This window comes from Octodon degus, unplaced genomic scaffold, assembly GCF_000260255.1.
Source record: "Octodon degus isolate 3935 unplaced genomic scaffold, OctDeg1.0 scaffold00080, whole genome shotgun sequence".
Classification (NCBI taxonomy): Eukaryota; Metazoa; Chordata; class Mammalia; order Rodentia; family Octodontidae; genus Octodon; species Octodon degus.
In genome coordinates, this window is record NW_004524656.1 from 6,906,683 (window position 1) to 6,921,648 (window position 14,966).

At 41.3% G+C, this 14,966-nt stretch overlaps 1 protein-coding gene across 1 annotated transcript in view; it reads right to left on the reverse strand.

Moving 5' to 3' along the window:
- Kmt2a (lysine methyltransferase 2A) overlaps window positions 1-14,966 on the reverse strand; it is a 90,301-nt gene that overhangs the window by 75,135 nt on the left and 200 nt on the right. Inside the window, 1 exon segment of the mRNA XM_023721191.1 lies at window positions 14,743-14,966. This exon segment is cut by the window's right edge and continues 134 nt beyond it. Within this exon segment, the coding sequence (XP_023576959.1) occupies window positions 14,743-14,966 (224 nt within the window).

The window sequence follows — 14,966 nt, forward strand, 5'->3', positions numbered from 1 at the left end:
GGGGAGATGGCTCAATGGAATAAGCACTTCCCTGGCGAGCGCAAAGGCCTGAGTTCAATCCCCGGTTCCACCAAAAAAAAGAAAAAAAAAAATTTTTAAATTTAATTTTACCCAGCAACTGCCACCCAAGAAACAAACGGTGCTTGCTCACTTTGTAATCTGAGGAATAGGTAGCTCCCCTCATGTCCACTCCAAGGCAACAAAAGCAAGATGCTCAGAACAGCTAAGCAAATGACACAGGTGAACTCTACCCATCCTGCTCTGGAAAGACAGGCAGTCGGAAAGCTGTTCATCTGTCCTTCAAAACAAAACAATGCACTATTTCAGAGCTATTCAGATTCTTGGCACTGTCCCAAATTGCTTCACACCGTCATTTTTCTAATCAAAAAAGGTGTATTTCCAGACTCTTCAGTTTTCAATTGCTTTTCCACATACAGAAACAGAAAAAATAGGCCCATCTAACTGGCACACTGTGGACAAAGAAGTTAATCATCATAATCACAGGGATCATCCTTTTCTAATGGGAAAGCACCACAAAATGACCAGATCTACATGAATGCGCTGGACAAAATTAAATCCCAACTTTGTTCTGAGCCACATCTTCATTTGCTACAAGTGTCGACTACAAAATTTCAGCTGTCTGCCAGCTTGTTGTTCTCAGTGTGGTGCAAGAGTCAAGCTGCATCTTTCCTTCTGGGAAGATGGGCTGCTGGATGACCAACGCTAGGTGGGGTTAACCAGAGGAAGCCACAACTTCCTTCCCTCAAAAGGTAAACATCACCATCTCTCCATAAGCCAGTTTTAGGAAGGAGCATGTGGAGTTCGAATGACAAAAGTGAGTATTTCCCTTGGCAAAACAACAAAGCTGTCTAGTCTGCCAACATAATGTTGATCTATCATTTTTTAGGAATTAATACTCAAATACAGTGGTACCTCAGTTCATGAACTTAATTTGTTCTACGTTTAGAAAAGGTGGCTATGTTTGGCCATCTGTGTCATCCACTGCAGTTTGCAAACAAAACCAAAATTTCCCCAAATGCTTCTGTTTGTGAACTAAATTGTTCGCAAACAAAAGTGTCTGTGAACTAAGATACCACTGTAGAGGAGGAGGAAAGTTTGTGTTCTTAATATTTTGAAAGCTGGGCCATGGTGGCAAATGCCTGTAAACTCAGTTTGAAGACTGCTGTCAGTTCCAAGCCAACTTGGACTATAGTGAGTTCAGGGCCAGCCTGGAGTACATAGTAAGACCCTGCCTCAAACCAACTGGTGTCTTCTGACTACCACACAGTTGGAAGTCCCCCATCACTAACAAGTCCACATTTGGTGGATTTTTTTTTTTTGGAAGGTCTCTAGTATTTTTTTATTGCAACAAAACAACAATTAGAGACTCACGAAACCCTAAAAAGCACTATTGTTTGCTTTTATATATTCTTCAGTTTTCTGAATGTACATCTGCATAAATGGCAGTCAATTTTACAATTCAAGTTCATCTGCCTTTCACTTTACCACCACTTGGGGAATTCCTGCACCACTGTGGTGTCACCCATGGAAGTTCAGTCATTGTATAAAATGACTAGTTAAAAGTGGACACTACTTACTATATGAAACATAGAAAATATTCAGCACATGGAACTGACCTTAAATAAATTTCTTACTGATTTACCTCAAAGAAGGAATTCATGGTCAATTTTAACAGTAAACTTGGCAAAACAACAAAGCTGTCAAGGCTGCCAACACAATGTTGAGCTATCATTTTTTAGGAAAGCCCTAACATTTCAATAACCCAGATGAGGTTCTAGAGCTAAAAGTTATCAGGAAAACTGGCTGATGTTAATATCAACTCTGCCCAGACTTTTGGTAATCTATATGAATAATCCCAATTCACAGTTTTCATTCTGACTGTACAGGAAATGCTTTCTGCAACCCAACATATCTAAAAAGGTTTCATTCTGAGTGATTCAAGCCCTCTACACAGCCTCAAAACCCAAGGGTCAGAGGCTTTTACAAGACGAACTCACATGATGCAAATTTCTGTTGGATTAGAAACAATGTGCAAACCCATATAATCCATCCACCAGGGGCAATAACCTTAACAAAGGATAAAAGCCAAAAAGCTTATTTAACATATAAAAATATTTGAGACAGGATTTTGCTGTGTAGTTCAAGCTGGCCTTGAACTCACTATGTAGCCCAGGCTGCCCTTGAATTTGCAGCAACCTTCCTAATGCTGGGGTTTGGGGCCTACACCACACCCAGCTCCCTGTTTCCCATAACAAGACCACACCTACTGCTTTCCCTGGTTTTTCTTTATGTTTAAGACTTTTTTCTTAGCTGGGAATAGGGGCATATGACTGTAACTCCAGCACTCAGGAAGCGGATGCAGGAGGATCTCAAATATAACATTAGCCTGCAGTGTACAGTAAGTCCCTATCTTAACAATATGGACAGACACAAGAGAAAAAAAAAAAAAAAAAAGACAGGAAGAGGGAAGAAGGAAGGGAGAAAGAAAGGTAGGAAGAAAAAAGATTCTTGCTTAGTTTTATTCAACAATTTTTTTTTTCTCCTGTAAAACTACTACAAAAACCATTACTTCATAAAAACATTTCTCTGGACTCTTACAACTAATAATTATTGTCATAAATTGACAGTTCAGAGAAAATTATTCCTTGGGCATCAATGAGGTTATTGGAATACCTAGAGGATATTAATGAGTATAAAACATAATCCATATCCTTAAGATGCTGAAGAATATATTTACTGATTCATAGAAGGAGAAGATAGCTTCACAGGTCATTTTCCCCCCAGAGGTCATTTTCTTTTCTTTCTTTCTTTCTTTTTTTTTTTAATGTATTTAGTACAGGGTCTACAGGGTCTCACTATGTAGATTGGACTTGTAATGATTCTCCTGTTTTCAGTCTCCCAAGCGATGGGATTACTCTGCTGCACCCAGTCTCAATCACTGTCTCAGTGAACCCTGGGGGCAGGGCAGGTACAGCATGGGGGGGGGGGATCAAACCCTGGCCACTGTGCTCTGCCTAAGCAGGTGCTTTAGTCTGCTGAGCTACCTGGCTGGCCCTTTATTTTTTTTACTTATGTAGCCAGGGCTGTATTTTGAAAATCTACCTTCAAAGAGATATCAAAAATAAAGTTCACCTCCAGAGAAGATGATATGCTTATTTTGGTACCTTTTAACATCATTATATGACAACCATCATCAGCAATTAAGTTCTCTATACTACTACCTCTTCAGTTTGAATCTATTTTAAGTAGCAATGGAACCAGTAGCTAGTTACCACTCCTAATAATGGAACCATTCAGTTTTTGAAGAGCTTTAAGTTGTTTTTCATTCTCTCAGCCTTTCCTCAGAGGACTGAGCTCCAATCACATAACCACCTTTTGCATCTCCTCAGAACCATCTCCAAAGTCTCCTCAGTCCTTTTAAGTTGAGAAACCTAGAAATGGAAATGCTCAAGTATGGGGATGATCACTGCTACGTATTATCTACATAAAAGATAATGCCAACCCATCAAGCTACTTGAACATCACTTTCTAAACCCCAATCAGTACCTTTCCAAAAATGACCTATTACGGCTCTAAGATTTTTTTCTCATGTATTTAAATTATTTTTTAAAAAGTATTCAAAATTATTCTGTTTTGTACAAGTTCTGCTAGTTTGGGTTGGGGATATAGTTCAGTGGCACAAGCACCTGCCTGGCAAGCACAATGTCCCAAGTTTGACTCCCAGTACAAAAAAAAATTTAAAAAACAAAGTTTCATTGCTTATACAAGTCCTTGCAAAGTATTCCTAGAAGTTATACATACATTAAGGTTTCAATTCTACAAAGAGTCACTAACTACATTCTTTGTGAAAAAATCCCCACTATAAAGAACAGGATGCCTTAAAATGCATATGGTTCATGGAGTTACAAATTAATGGAAAGAACATACTCAAAAGTATTCACACAAAAAGCCTGGGCAAGTTCTGAAGGATAAAGGAATAAAGAGCAATAGGAAAGAGGCAAGGAGAAATGGAGTTTCAAGAAGCAGTACCTGTAAAAGCTTGACAGGAGAGCTGGAATGTGGGAATCTGAGTTAGCCAGTGGTAAATCAAAAAGGATAGGACACTAACGTAAAGGACAGGAGTTAGCAAAGGTAGGAACGCTGGTTCTCAAAGGCCAGAAGGGACACCTACTGGTTTAGCTGTCTAACATCGGCATGCCTCAGAGTATTCAAGAGATAAGGATCAAACTGCAGAAATGCAGGTCAGTTGGAATACAAAGGGCTAAGAAGCTTAAATCTTATATTAGTGAGAGATCAAATGGTTTTGGGAAAACTGACAAAGTCAGATCTATAGGAAAACCACTGGCAACATTGTAGGATAAGAAGAGACAAGAGATTACCACAACAATCCATGCAAAGGCAAGGAAAATTTAAATTAGCACTGAAAAGCAGGAACAAGTTAAAGAAATACTATAACAATAATGGATATGAGTAAGAAGTCCTTTGGTAGGAAGAGGAAAGCCTTAAAGACAGGGCAAACAGCAAGATTGAACCTTCAAGCAGAGGGGGGTTGGGATTTGAATCCTAGCTTGGCCATTTTCTAGCCATGATTTAAGAAAACCTATTTAACTTGTCTGTGCCAGTTTCTTTCCCCCGCCCCTTTTTTCCAGTTTCTTTATAAGACAGCAGAGTAAGTATCCCAGCAAACCTTTCCTGTCTAAAGAGAGGTACTATAGAATTGTATTTCTCCTTCTTAAGCACACTATCTTCTACTAGTTAAATTTTAATCTGCTTCTGAACACCCTATTTGTACTTATTTTTATTTCACAAATTCTGACCTCCAGAACTTGTAGCCTACAACTCAGCATTTCTTCTATAATTAAATTGTTAATTACATTGATCTCTGTAGACCAACACTTACTCTACCCAAGCTGAAACCTGAGAACAAATGTCAAACAGTTACCAAATAAGTATACACTAATGGATCTGAACCTGGGGGCAAGAGCCTTCAGGAGCCTCAGAATCATGATGGGTGTAGTCATAGCGACCAAGAGCAGTGACCCTAAAGTAGCTGAATTGGCTGAGTAATTACACAACTCAGAGGCATGTATTTCTTGGTATCCAGCCTGCCGACCTACTGGCTTCTTTTTCTTCTCCCTGTCTGCTTTAGCTCTAATTATGCTTTAGCTGGACACCAATGGCCACTCACCATTCCCAAGATGGGTGATGGTCTTCAGTTTGGTTCCACCTAGCTTACTGATAAATCTGCTACTCAAGAGCCAAATCAAGAACATTCTAGGCTGGGCATGGTGGCACATGCCTGTGTTCTTAGCACTCAGGAGGATAAGACAGGAGCATCAGTGGACTGCTTCAAGTTTGAGGCCTGCCTGGGCTAATACTGAGTTTAAGGTTACCCTGAGCTACACAGTAAGATTCTGATGAAAAAAAAAAAAAAAATCTAAAGTTATATGGCTGGGGATGTAGCTCAGTGGTACAGTGCCTGCTTGCCAAGCATCAGGTTGTGTGTTCAATTCTCTGTACCCCCCCAAAAAAAGAGATGTATAGTATTTGTGTTAGAGAGGAAGAAATTATAGAACTCAAACAGTTACTTGTGCACATACTTTTACATGTACAGCTCAATGTAATAATGATCAGTTATCTTGGTTAAAAAAAAAAAAACCCTACATTTAATCATTCAACTTCTCAGTCCTAATATTAATTAGGACGTCTCATGAGACAGGCAAAGTGTTAACTGCTTTGTATACATGGTCTCAATTATGTCTCCACAGGCTGGGGATATATATAGCTGAGCAGCACAGTGCCTGCTTGGCAAGCATGAGGTTGTGAGTTCAATCCCCAGTACTAAAAAAAAAAAAAAAAAAGCATGCCTCAAAATAATCTTATGAAGCATAATTAGTCCTAATTTCCATATGAAGACCAGATATGGTGGCATACTGTAATTTTAGCAGTTAGGAGGCTGAGGTAGGAAAATCTCTGGAAGTTTAGGACAGCCTGTGCTATACAGTGAGTTCAAGGCCAGCCCGAACTACACATATCCTTTCTCAAAAACAACAAACAAATGAATAAAACGAGGCATGGACAAGTTAAGAAACTTGGCCAAGGTCATTCAGCTAACAAATGGCTAAACCAATATTTGAACCCAGGCAATCTAAATACAGAACCCACAGTTTTAGCATATCTTAATTACAGTGCTGTACTGTCTCACACTATTCCAGATTACATTATGACATTCTCCCTTTCCTTGCTAAAGGTATTTAGATAAGTATTAATAAAAAGTCCTAGCCAGAGATGCAAAAGAATTTCCTCAGGAACTAAGCTTACATATGTTATCCACAGTTTTACAGCTTACAATTAAAGGCAATAATCTAGGAACAATGTAGTGTTTGATCTCAAAATTAACAAATACTCGTGGATGGACAAAAGTTTTTTTCTGCAGGGGGAGTACTGGGGATCAAACTCAGGACCTTGTGCTTGCCAGGCAGGCGCTTATGCTGCTGAGCTACCTCCCTGGTCCTGGACAAAAGTTTAACACAGGCACAAATAAATATTTATTCCTTTAGGAGCAAGATATTTATCATAGATGTGTGATTAATTTTTCCCTAGTTTTAAGAAATGAGTTCAAAGGATAGTCTAATGAAAAAAAATTTCTCCAAAAATACTCCTCACAAGGCATATTGATGTCCTAACTGAAGACAAAAGGCCACAATTACTTTGATGCTATAAAATGAGAATGAGACAATGCTTCAGCAAAGCCTGGACAAACAGCTCAAATGTAAAAGGTTCATGGTTCTTGCTGCTAAGACATCAAAACATCTGCATCCAAACATTCTAACAAATCACAATAAAGAATGCAAGAACATAGATAAGATACATGGAAGAAATTCCAATTGCTGAAATAAATGTCAGAGGAGTAGATTCTACCCACTAGTAGCGAATATGATCTGGCTGCAGCAACCATTAAAGGTAATATACCTGGGGAAATCCCTTTCGTCTATTTGTCAAATAGAAAAACAACTACTCATTTCAAGGAAAGGGGAATTTTCATAAACTGTACAAAAAACTGCCAACTAACTTATATATTCACAGTGTTAACTATTTCCTTAAAACTAAAATTCACAAGGTAGTATACTCAGTTCTAAAAAGTTTAACCAAGCTTGGCCTCTAGTAAGTTTTATCCAAAACCTATAGGGTGATCTGCACCATTCACAACAACTACAAATCACACAACAAAATTCTTCCTTCCAGTGTCTTGGTCTTTAAAGAAGCAAGTGTTCAGCAGTGGCTTCACTGCATGGTTGGCTTGCTGTGGTGTGTAACCTGACAAGGTAAAAAGCTCACTGAAATATTTAACAGTGGTGGTATGGATTTCTTTGGATAGGTCATGAAAAGCAGCTCATCCTTTTTAAAAACATAAAGAACCATTTTATGGGAAGTCAGTCTCTCAGTCCAAGTGTCTATGCATGTCCTCAGGGCTTTCTAAGAGACCTCATTGAGGGGGAAAATGAAAGGCTAACAAAAGGACCCCTTTTCTCTCCCTATTCCCAGCATAATCTACCTCAGTCACAGGGCCAGTAGCATCCACACTGTCATAAATGCCAGCAATTAGAGAATTAGGTCATAAAACCACCCACTCAGGTATAAGAGAGCAGGCCTCCAGCTTTATTTAACGCATGCCATAAAAGATCCTGTACTTCCTTCTTTCAGGCCTTCTTCACAACCAATGAAATGACAATAACAACAAAAAAATAGTCCTTTGTCTGCCTACCTCACACTGATGTGATCAATGAAACCATCTGGGTCCAGGTGAAGGATTTAAGATTCCTTTTTCTCATAAAAGACTCCCAGTTCTGCTGGTATGCCACAAACATATCTATGAAAGGCCATGCTATATTTTGAATACTAACACAATGGAAAGGAAAATCAAGCGATCTTTCCTGAGAAAGTATTCTTATTGTCCAATTATTCTAGAAGCCTAACCAATTCCTGACCTCAACAAATACTTGCTCCTCTGTTAGAGGTTTTTTTTTTTTTTTTTTTTTTTGGTGGTGGTGGTACCAGAAATCAAACTCAGGACCTTACACTTGCCAGACAGGCACTGTACCACTGAGCTATGTCCCTAGCTCAGAGTATTCTTAATTAGATCAACAATATCTAGAATACCTTGAAGTCTTTTCTAATCAAAAAAAGTTCACTTGGGCCAGGGAGATGGCTCAGTGGAATAAGCGCTTCCCTGGCAAGTACAAGGACCTGAGTTCAATCCCCGGTTCCACCAAAAAAAAAAAAAAAAAACCACACAAAAAAAACCTCACAAAAAAAGTTTACTCAAATCAAAAAGTTAACTTTCATTCAGTTTCAAAATCTGACATAATTTCAAAGCAATCAATAACTTCATTTGTCTTCACAATCTACCAGTCCACAAACAGTGCACATCTGTGATTTATTCCATGATAAAATTGTATTCACCAAGCTTCATAAACCAGTTCAGATAAGATCCAAGCAAGTATCTTCTTCCCTATTAGTGCCTACAGGGTTAAGAATCTGATTAAAATGTAGGTGCATCATGCCAGACTCATTAGTAATTTAACCTTCCTTAATTCCTGAAAATAACACATGCAAACAAAGGAAGGTCTCGTCCCAACAATCCCTGAATAAGCCCCTCCCACAGAAGCAATAATAACAATCACAAGGGTTCCCCCTTTATCACAGGTCCTGCCACTGGACTCTGCACCTTGGCAGAAGAATGAAGACAAGATAGCCACAAAAGGCCCACTTGAAGGCAGTCAGTTAAGTGTCAGAAGGAAGCTGAGGTTCATGCCAACACTAGTGGAATGTGGGCAGGCTCAAAGAGATCTTAATTAGGAGACCTACAATTAAAACACAGCAAGTCTCCAAAAGACAGAGGCGCTGCAGTCTGTTATGCCTCTGAGCAAGCAAAGCACTGCTGCCACCCCCTCTCGCCACAGGGCAAGGTAGGCAACTGATACAGTCTGCACAGCTGCTTTGGGGAAGGAACATTTGAAGGTAAGGCACAAGAGGAGAATTAAGTAAAAATGCAGAATTTGATGTCCTAGCAAAACATAAATCACGGGCTGGGGAGATGGCTCAGTGGAATAAGGGCTTCCCTGGCAAGTGCAAGGGCCTGAGTTCGATTCCCAGTTCCGAAAAACAAAAACAAAAACAAAAACAAAAAAAACCCCCTAAATCACTATTTTGTGAATAATTTCCTCCAGAAGCATGTACCTTAAGACAATTAAATGGAAAGCAAAAACAGTACAGGTCATATGGTTTTCAGGGACAGATGAAGAAATGTAAAAGCTACATTTGTAATGCTAGTCTACACCAAAGTTCTTCATTTCAAAACAGATTAACAACTACTTCCTGCAAAACACCATCATTTTGGATTTATAAATACACTGATCTACTAGATTTCTCTGTTTTTTAAAAACTAACGCAAAAGAATATATCACCTAGACTAAAAATAACTTTCTTTTTGGATAGCAGGAATCAACAATAATGAAAACAAATTTAAGCAAATATGAGAACCTCTAAACACCAGCTAATATCTGGGGTTTACCAGTTCTCAGAACTATTTTATCCTAAAGTTAGGTATGCCATGTGTACGTAGTCCCAGCAACTAGGGAAGCTGAGACAGGACAGTCTCTTGAGCCTAGAAGGTCAAGGCTGGCCAAAAATATATGGAGAACTTACCTCTTAAAAAATTATCTTCACTTTTCTGATAAGTGAATCAGTCAACATTGACAAAGTCGTTCTATTTTTTCCACATAATGAAAACGTCCCAAGCTGAAATTTTTTTCTTTACGAGGAAAATTTATTGGAGAAAAAAATGGATAGGAATAGCTCCTGAGACAAGAGGGGTCCCTAATGGGTTACTCATGCAATTTTTCTAATAATAATAATAAGTTAAGGGGCCGGGGAGATGGCTCAGTGGAATAAGCGCTTCCCTAGCAGGCGCAAGGGTCTGAGTTCAATCCCCGGTTCCGCCAAAAAAAAAAAAAAAAAAAAAAATAAAAATAATAATAAGTTAAATGGGGGCCAGGGGAGATGGCTCAGTAGAATAAGTGCTTGCCTGGCAAGTGCAAGGGCCTGAGTTCAATCCCTGTTTCCACAAAATAATAATAATAATAATAATAATAATAAGTTAAATGACCAAATTTACAATCTGATATTAAAAAACACCAGAGGTACTGATTCTCACTCTTGAAATAAACTCAGAAAGAAATTCTGACTTGGCCAAAATATAATAGAGAAGAATCAAGATAATAAAACAAAAAAGGTTTCCTGAGCTGCTAAGTGCAGGCTTTTCATTTTACAGATGAGAAATTGTACATTGGCTGGGCATGGTGGCACATGCCTGTAATCCCAGCTATTTGGGGGGCTGAGGGAGGAGGATTCCAAATTTGAAGACAGCCTGAGCAATTTAGCAAACCTTCTCTCAAAACAAGAAACACAAAGGGCCAAGGCTATAGCTAGCATGCACATAAACCTTGAGTTCAGTTCCCACATGGGAGAAAAAATTAAGGTTGCAAGTGAATTGCCCAAGGTCTCCTAACAGTCAGTGACAGAGACAGTAGGATGAGAGCCGGCTGACATCCAATCCATTTGTGTCTTCTGCTTCCTTTGCTTTGCCAAACTCAGGATCAGCAACGAAGGCAATGAGGGAACAAGTCTCACTCTTGCTTTCTAAGTCTGGCTAGCATACTTCCCCCAAAAATAACAAAAACAAAAACAAAAAACTCAAAACCACAGATACTCTAATTACCTTCCAGCTGTCTACTATCATATTTTCTAAGCCCACCCCCAAAGCCCACCCCAGTCCACATGAACTAAACTATAATTTTAAATGAAGACAAACACACGCCAACACTCTAATTCAGTTTCCATTCATACCTAAAGTCTGCTATGTTATGATCAGGATGAAAACTTTGCTTTTCACATTTTGAGAGGTGGTAAGGAAGGTAACTGAATGATGCAATTAATAAAGACTAGCTGCTCATAAAGAAATGATTTCTGGAGTTTCTACTAAGATAACCCCAACTCTAACAGAAAAGATGCTGGCAGGTTATGTTTATTTGGATGGCAAGGCCAAGGAGATGGCTCAGTGGAATAAGTGCTTCCCTGGCAAATGCAAGGGCCTGAGTTCAATCCCTGGTTCCACCAAAAAAAAAAAAAAATAAATAAATAAATAAATAAATATTTGGATGGCAAAATACAGGAGTGTGGTGTAGAAACACTACCTGAGATAATCCTCAAAAACTGACACTAGAGAGGAGAGAGAAAAGAAATGGACTACCATGATTTCTTATAGTACACAATAAAATATAACTTTAATTCCATTTCCTAATTGTCAAATAGAAATCACCAAAAAAAAAAAAAAATCACAAATAAAAGACCAGCAACACCTATGTATTTTTTTACAATAATCCCATTCTAAACACTTTGGTCATGAGAGACGTATTCAAGTGAGGTTAAGAATCGATGGCAGAGTAGGACAAGTCTCCCAAGAGTTCCAACAGGGAAGTGATCTGCAAGTTCTGTTCCTGAGTTTTCTAAGTGTTAGCTTAGGTTTTGTCATGGGCAACTTCTAGCCCTTACTCACTTAAAGAAAACCATAATTTAAAGATGTCAGAATCACCTTCTGTCATATAAACATTTCTTCATGAATCCAGACAAGACTTGATACAGAGCCATGAGCCAGTCTGAGATGCAATCATTATGTCAGTCCAGGGTAAGCCCTAAACTTCCCTTTTGGAACTTTTAGCATTGATTTGTAAGACCGATTAACAAAATACTTGGTTTCCACACTGAAAACTGTTAGGTCATAGGAAATCAGCACCCTGAGTTAGCAGTAACAACACACAACATCAACTCCTACTAGGTTGCCTCAAGCTACCACATAAAAAATCTGGCCAACAGCTCATTCAAGCCCAATTCAAAAAAAAATACTGACATTTAATGTAATAGTCATCACTCTTCTCATAGTGATGTAGTAACTTTTTCAGGCAAAAGTTTGAAAGGAAAAAACTCTCTTACTAATATCACACTTGAAATAACTAATTCCCTGTCCAGCTTATACACTACAAACTACTGTTAAGCAAAATAAAACACTATAGTCATCTCATGATGCAAGTAGATAAGAAAACGTTAGCACTTGATTAAAACTTTAAAAGGTGATTTGTCAAAAACAAACACATACAATATTCTGGTGCCCAGACATTAGGTCCCTGAATCCAGGTGTCTCTCTAACCAGTCTCTTGAAAAGCTACATTTGGAAGCTATCAGCATAAAACTTTGCTTGTCAATATTTGATAAAAGCATTTGGAATGTAAACACTTGGTCCTTCAATACAGAGTACATAAGCATGCTACACAAGAAGAAAATGCTTCCTAGGATCCCCTTAAAACAGACTAACTTCCCCTAATAGAGACTCTTATTACATTCAAATATACATGGGGCTAAAATTCTATATATAACCAGGCAAGTCTCAATTTTGAAAATAAGCAGGTAAATGAAATGTCAGTAAGTCTATTCTTTTATTTTGCTGCTGTATCTTTTAAAAAAGCAAAATCAACTCACATTTAAGCACCAACTCCATGCAAGTAACCTGAACGGTTCAGTCTTTTTGTCATGTATGAGGCCTTTGGTTCTCCAACTACATGGGATCTGTGTTGTTAGCTTAAAAAATACAGAATTGGCCTTTCAAAAAAAATAATAATCTACAGCAACCAGTAAATAGTCTCAAACAATCCTGCTGACTGCAGCTGCCTTTCTGAAGGCTGGGAAAAGGAGGTGGAGATAGAGCAGAAAGAGGCAGGGAGAGAGGACAGCAGCTAGCTACACAGCGAGGAACACGCCCCCATCATGTCCTCCTGGCTCTGTCAGAAGGCGGGCTGTTAGTCTCCGGATCAGGCTGCCTTAGAAAGGATTTAAAAAGAAGGCAGAAGACTAACAACTAAAAAATGCTAGCTCCTGAAAGGAGGGGTCCCTGTGATCTCCTCCCTCCCCATCTTCCCAGGATCTTTCAGTAAATGTAAAGGGGTGTGAGGCAAAAAGGTGACAAGGGGTTTGCCCAGGATATTTTGTGTGCACCAACGGCAGAGCACGCAGGAAACGGCTGGTTATCTTTCCCTTTCTGTTTCAATCAAGAGCACTCCAGAGCGGCCACCCCCTACCCCTTGGCTTTGGCCCCTAGCAGCTGCTCTTCCTCCTGTGAGCATCCCCCTTCCTATTCTCCCCTCTCCCCTGCGATTCAAACTCCCCCTTCTGCATCCCATGGAAAACAAATGCGCAACGCCACTGGCTGAACCTGAACTCAACTTCCCTTCCCAGGGTAACTTTCCTTTTTTATTGACGGGAGGCTGCATAATGCGTAGGAAAGCATCCCCATTCTCCTCCCTTCAGGGATAACGGGAAAAGGGCAAAACTTTAACCCTTCATGCGCCTTGGGTCCCCTTAAAAAGAACCAGAGAGGTAACTCCTCCTTCTAAGGATAACTTTGCTTCTTAATCCTCCTCTTCCTTCCAAACCAAAGCATCCAGCACATTAAAGTAAAACTGTCCCTCATCTACTCTCCTCACTTCAACCGGGCTTCCCTACCTCTTCCAAGCCCCAGGATTGGCCTAGGAAAAGGTGGATCAATAATGAAAGGAGAAAAGGAGAAGGGTGGGAGGGAGCTAGGAGGCTGCTAACTCTCAGGCGCAGTGGGTGGGGTAGGAGAGCAGCTGCTTCCCCTGGGAGGATGCTGCCCAAGTCCCCCCACAAACACCTCCCCTAGCAGGGGCCCCTTTCCCGGTGGTGGTGGGGCTTGCTCCTCCCCAAGCCAGTGCTGGGAAGCTGCTCTTCTGGAAGCCTAGGGGACACTGAACTACTCCTCAAAGATGCCACTGATCCTTCATTCTAAAGAAGGGAAAGGTGGAGTGAAGGTATAGTAATTCCCTGCTACCAGTAGGCTAGATAGAAACTGCAGCCCAGGCAGATGGGAGGAGAGACTGCTGCAGGAGGAGAGCACCGTTATCTTCGGAGGAAAGGAGGTGAGGACAAGCTAGCTGGGGAGGAAAGGAGCTGTCCCCCAGGGACAGGGGTGGGGTGGGGGGGAGGACCTGTCTGCTGAGGTGGGCAAGGGGTGGGAGTGGCTGGCAAGGTAAGGACCCCGCTAGGGGATGGGGCCAGGGTTTGGAGGCTTTCGGAAGCAAGGGGTAGGGAGAGGGTGCAGACCCTCAAGGGTCAGGAGAACGCGGCTCTGGATGAGGCCACTACCGGAGAGATGCTCGAGAGGAAAACTGCCCTAGGAGTAACACATCTGCCCAGTGAGGGAGGCGGGGAAGTGGCGGGATCAGGTCTCTCTAGCAGAAAGGGAGGGAGGAATCTTGCTCGGATGAGGTAATCGGTGAAAGGGAGGAGGGGTTCAGTCCCGGGATAGGAAACCGGGCAAGGGGGTCTGTGCCAGGGGATTTGGGGAAGGGTCTGGGCGAGAAAAGGAGGGGGAAAGGCAAATGCCCTGAGCCAGATGGGTCCAAAGCCCTGGGTGGGGCGCCTGGGGGTCTGCAGCCCTGTATGGGGTCCCAAGATGGGAGGGCCATTTGCCCTAGGTCAGGGACCCCAGAATGGTTCCAGAATTGGGATGCTCCTCAATCCCCGATGGGGGAGGGGTGAGGGTCCGCAGAGGGTCGAGACTCGGGACCTGGGGGTTCCTCGCCCCCTTACCTCTCCGCTGCCGCCTCCCCCGCCGCTCTCCCCAAACACGGCCCGGAACCGGCGCAGGTTGGTGCCGATGGCGGCCGAGACCTGCAGCGCCGCGTCGAAGCCCGGGCCCACCCGGAGCAAGGCCGGCCCTGAGGAGGCTGCGGACGATGACGAAGACGAGGACGAGGCGGACGACGAGGAGGCTGCTGAGGCAGCGGCCGCTCCCCCTGGAACCCCGGCCCCGC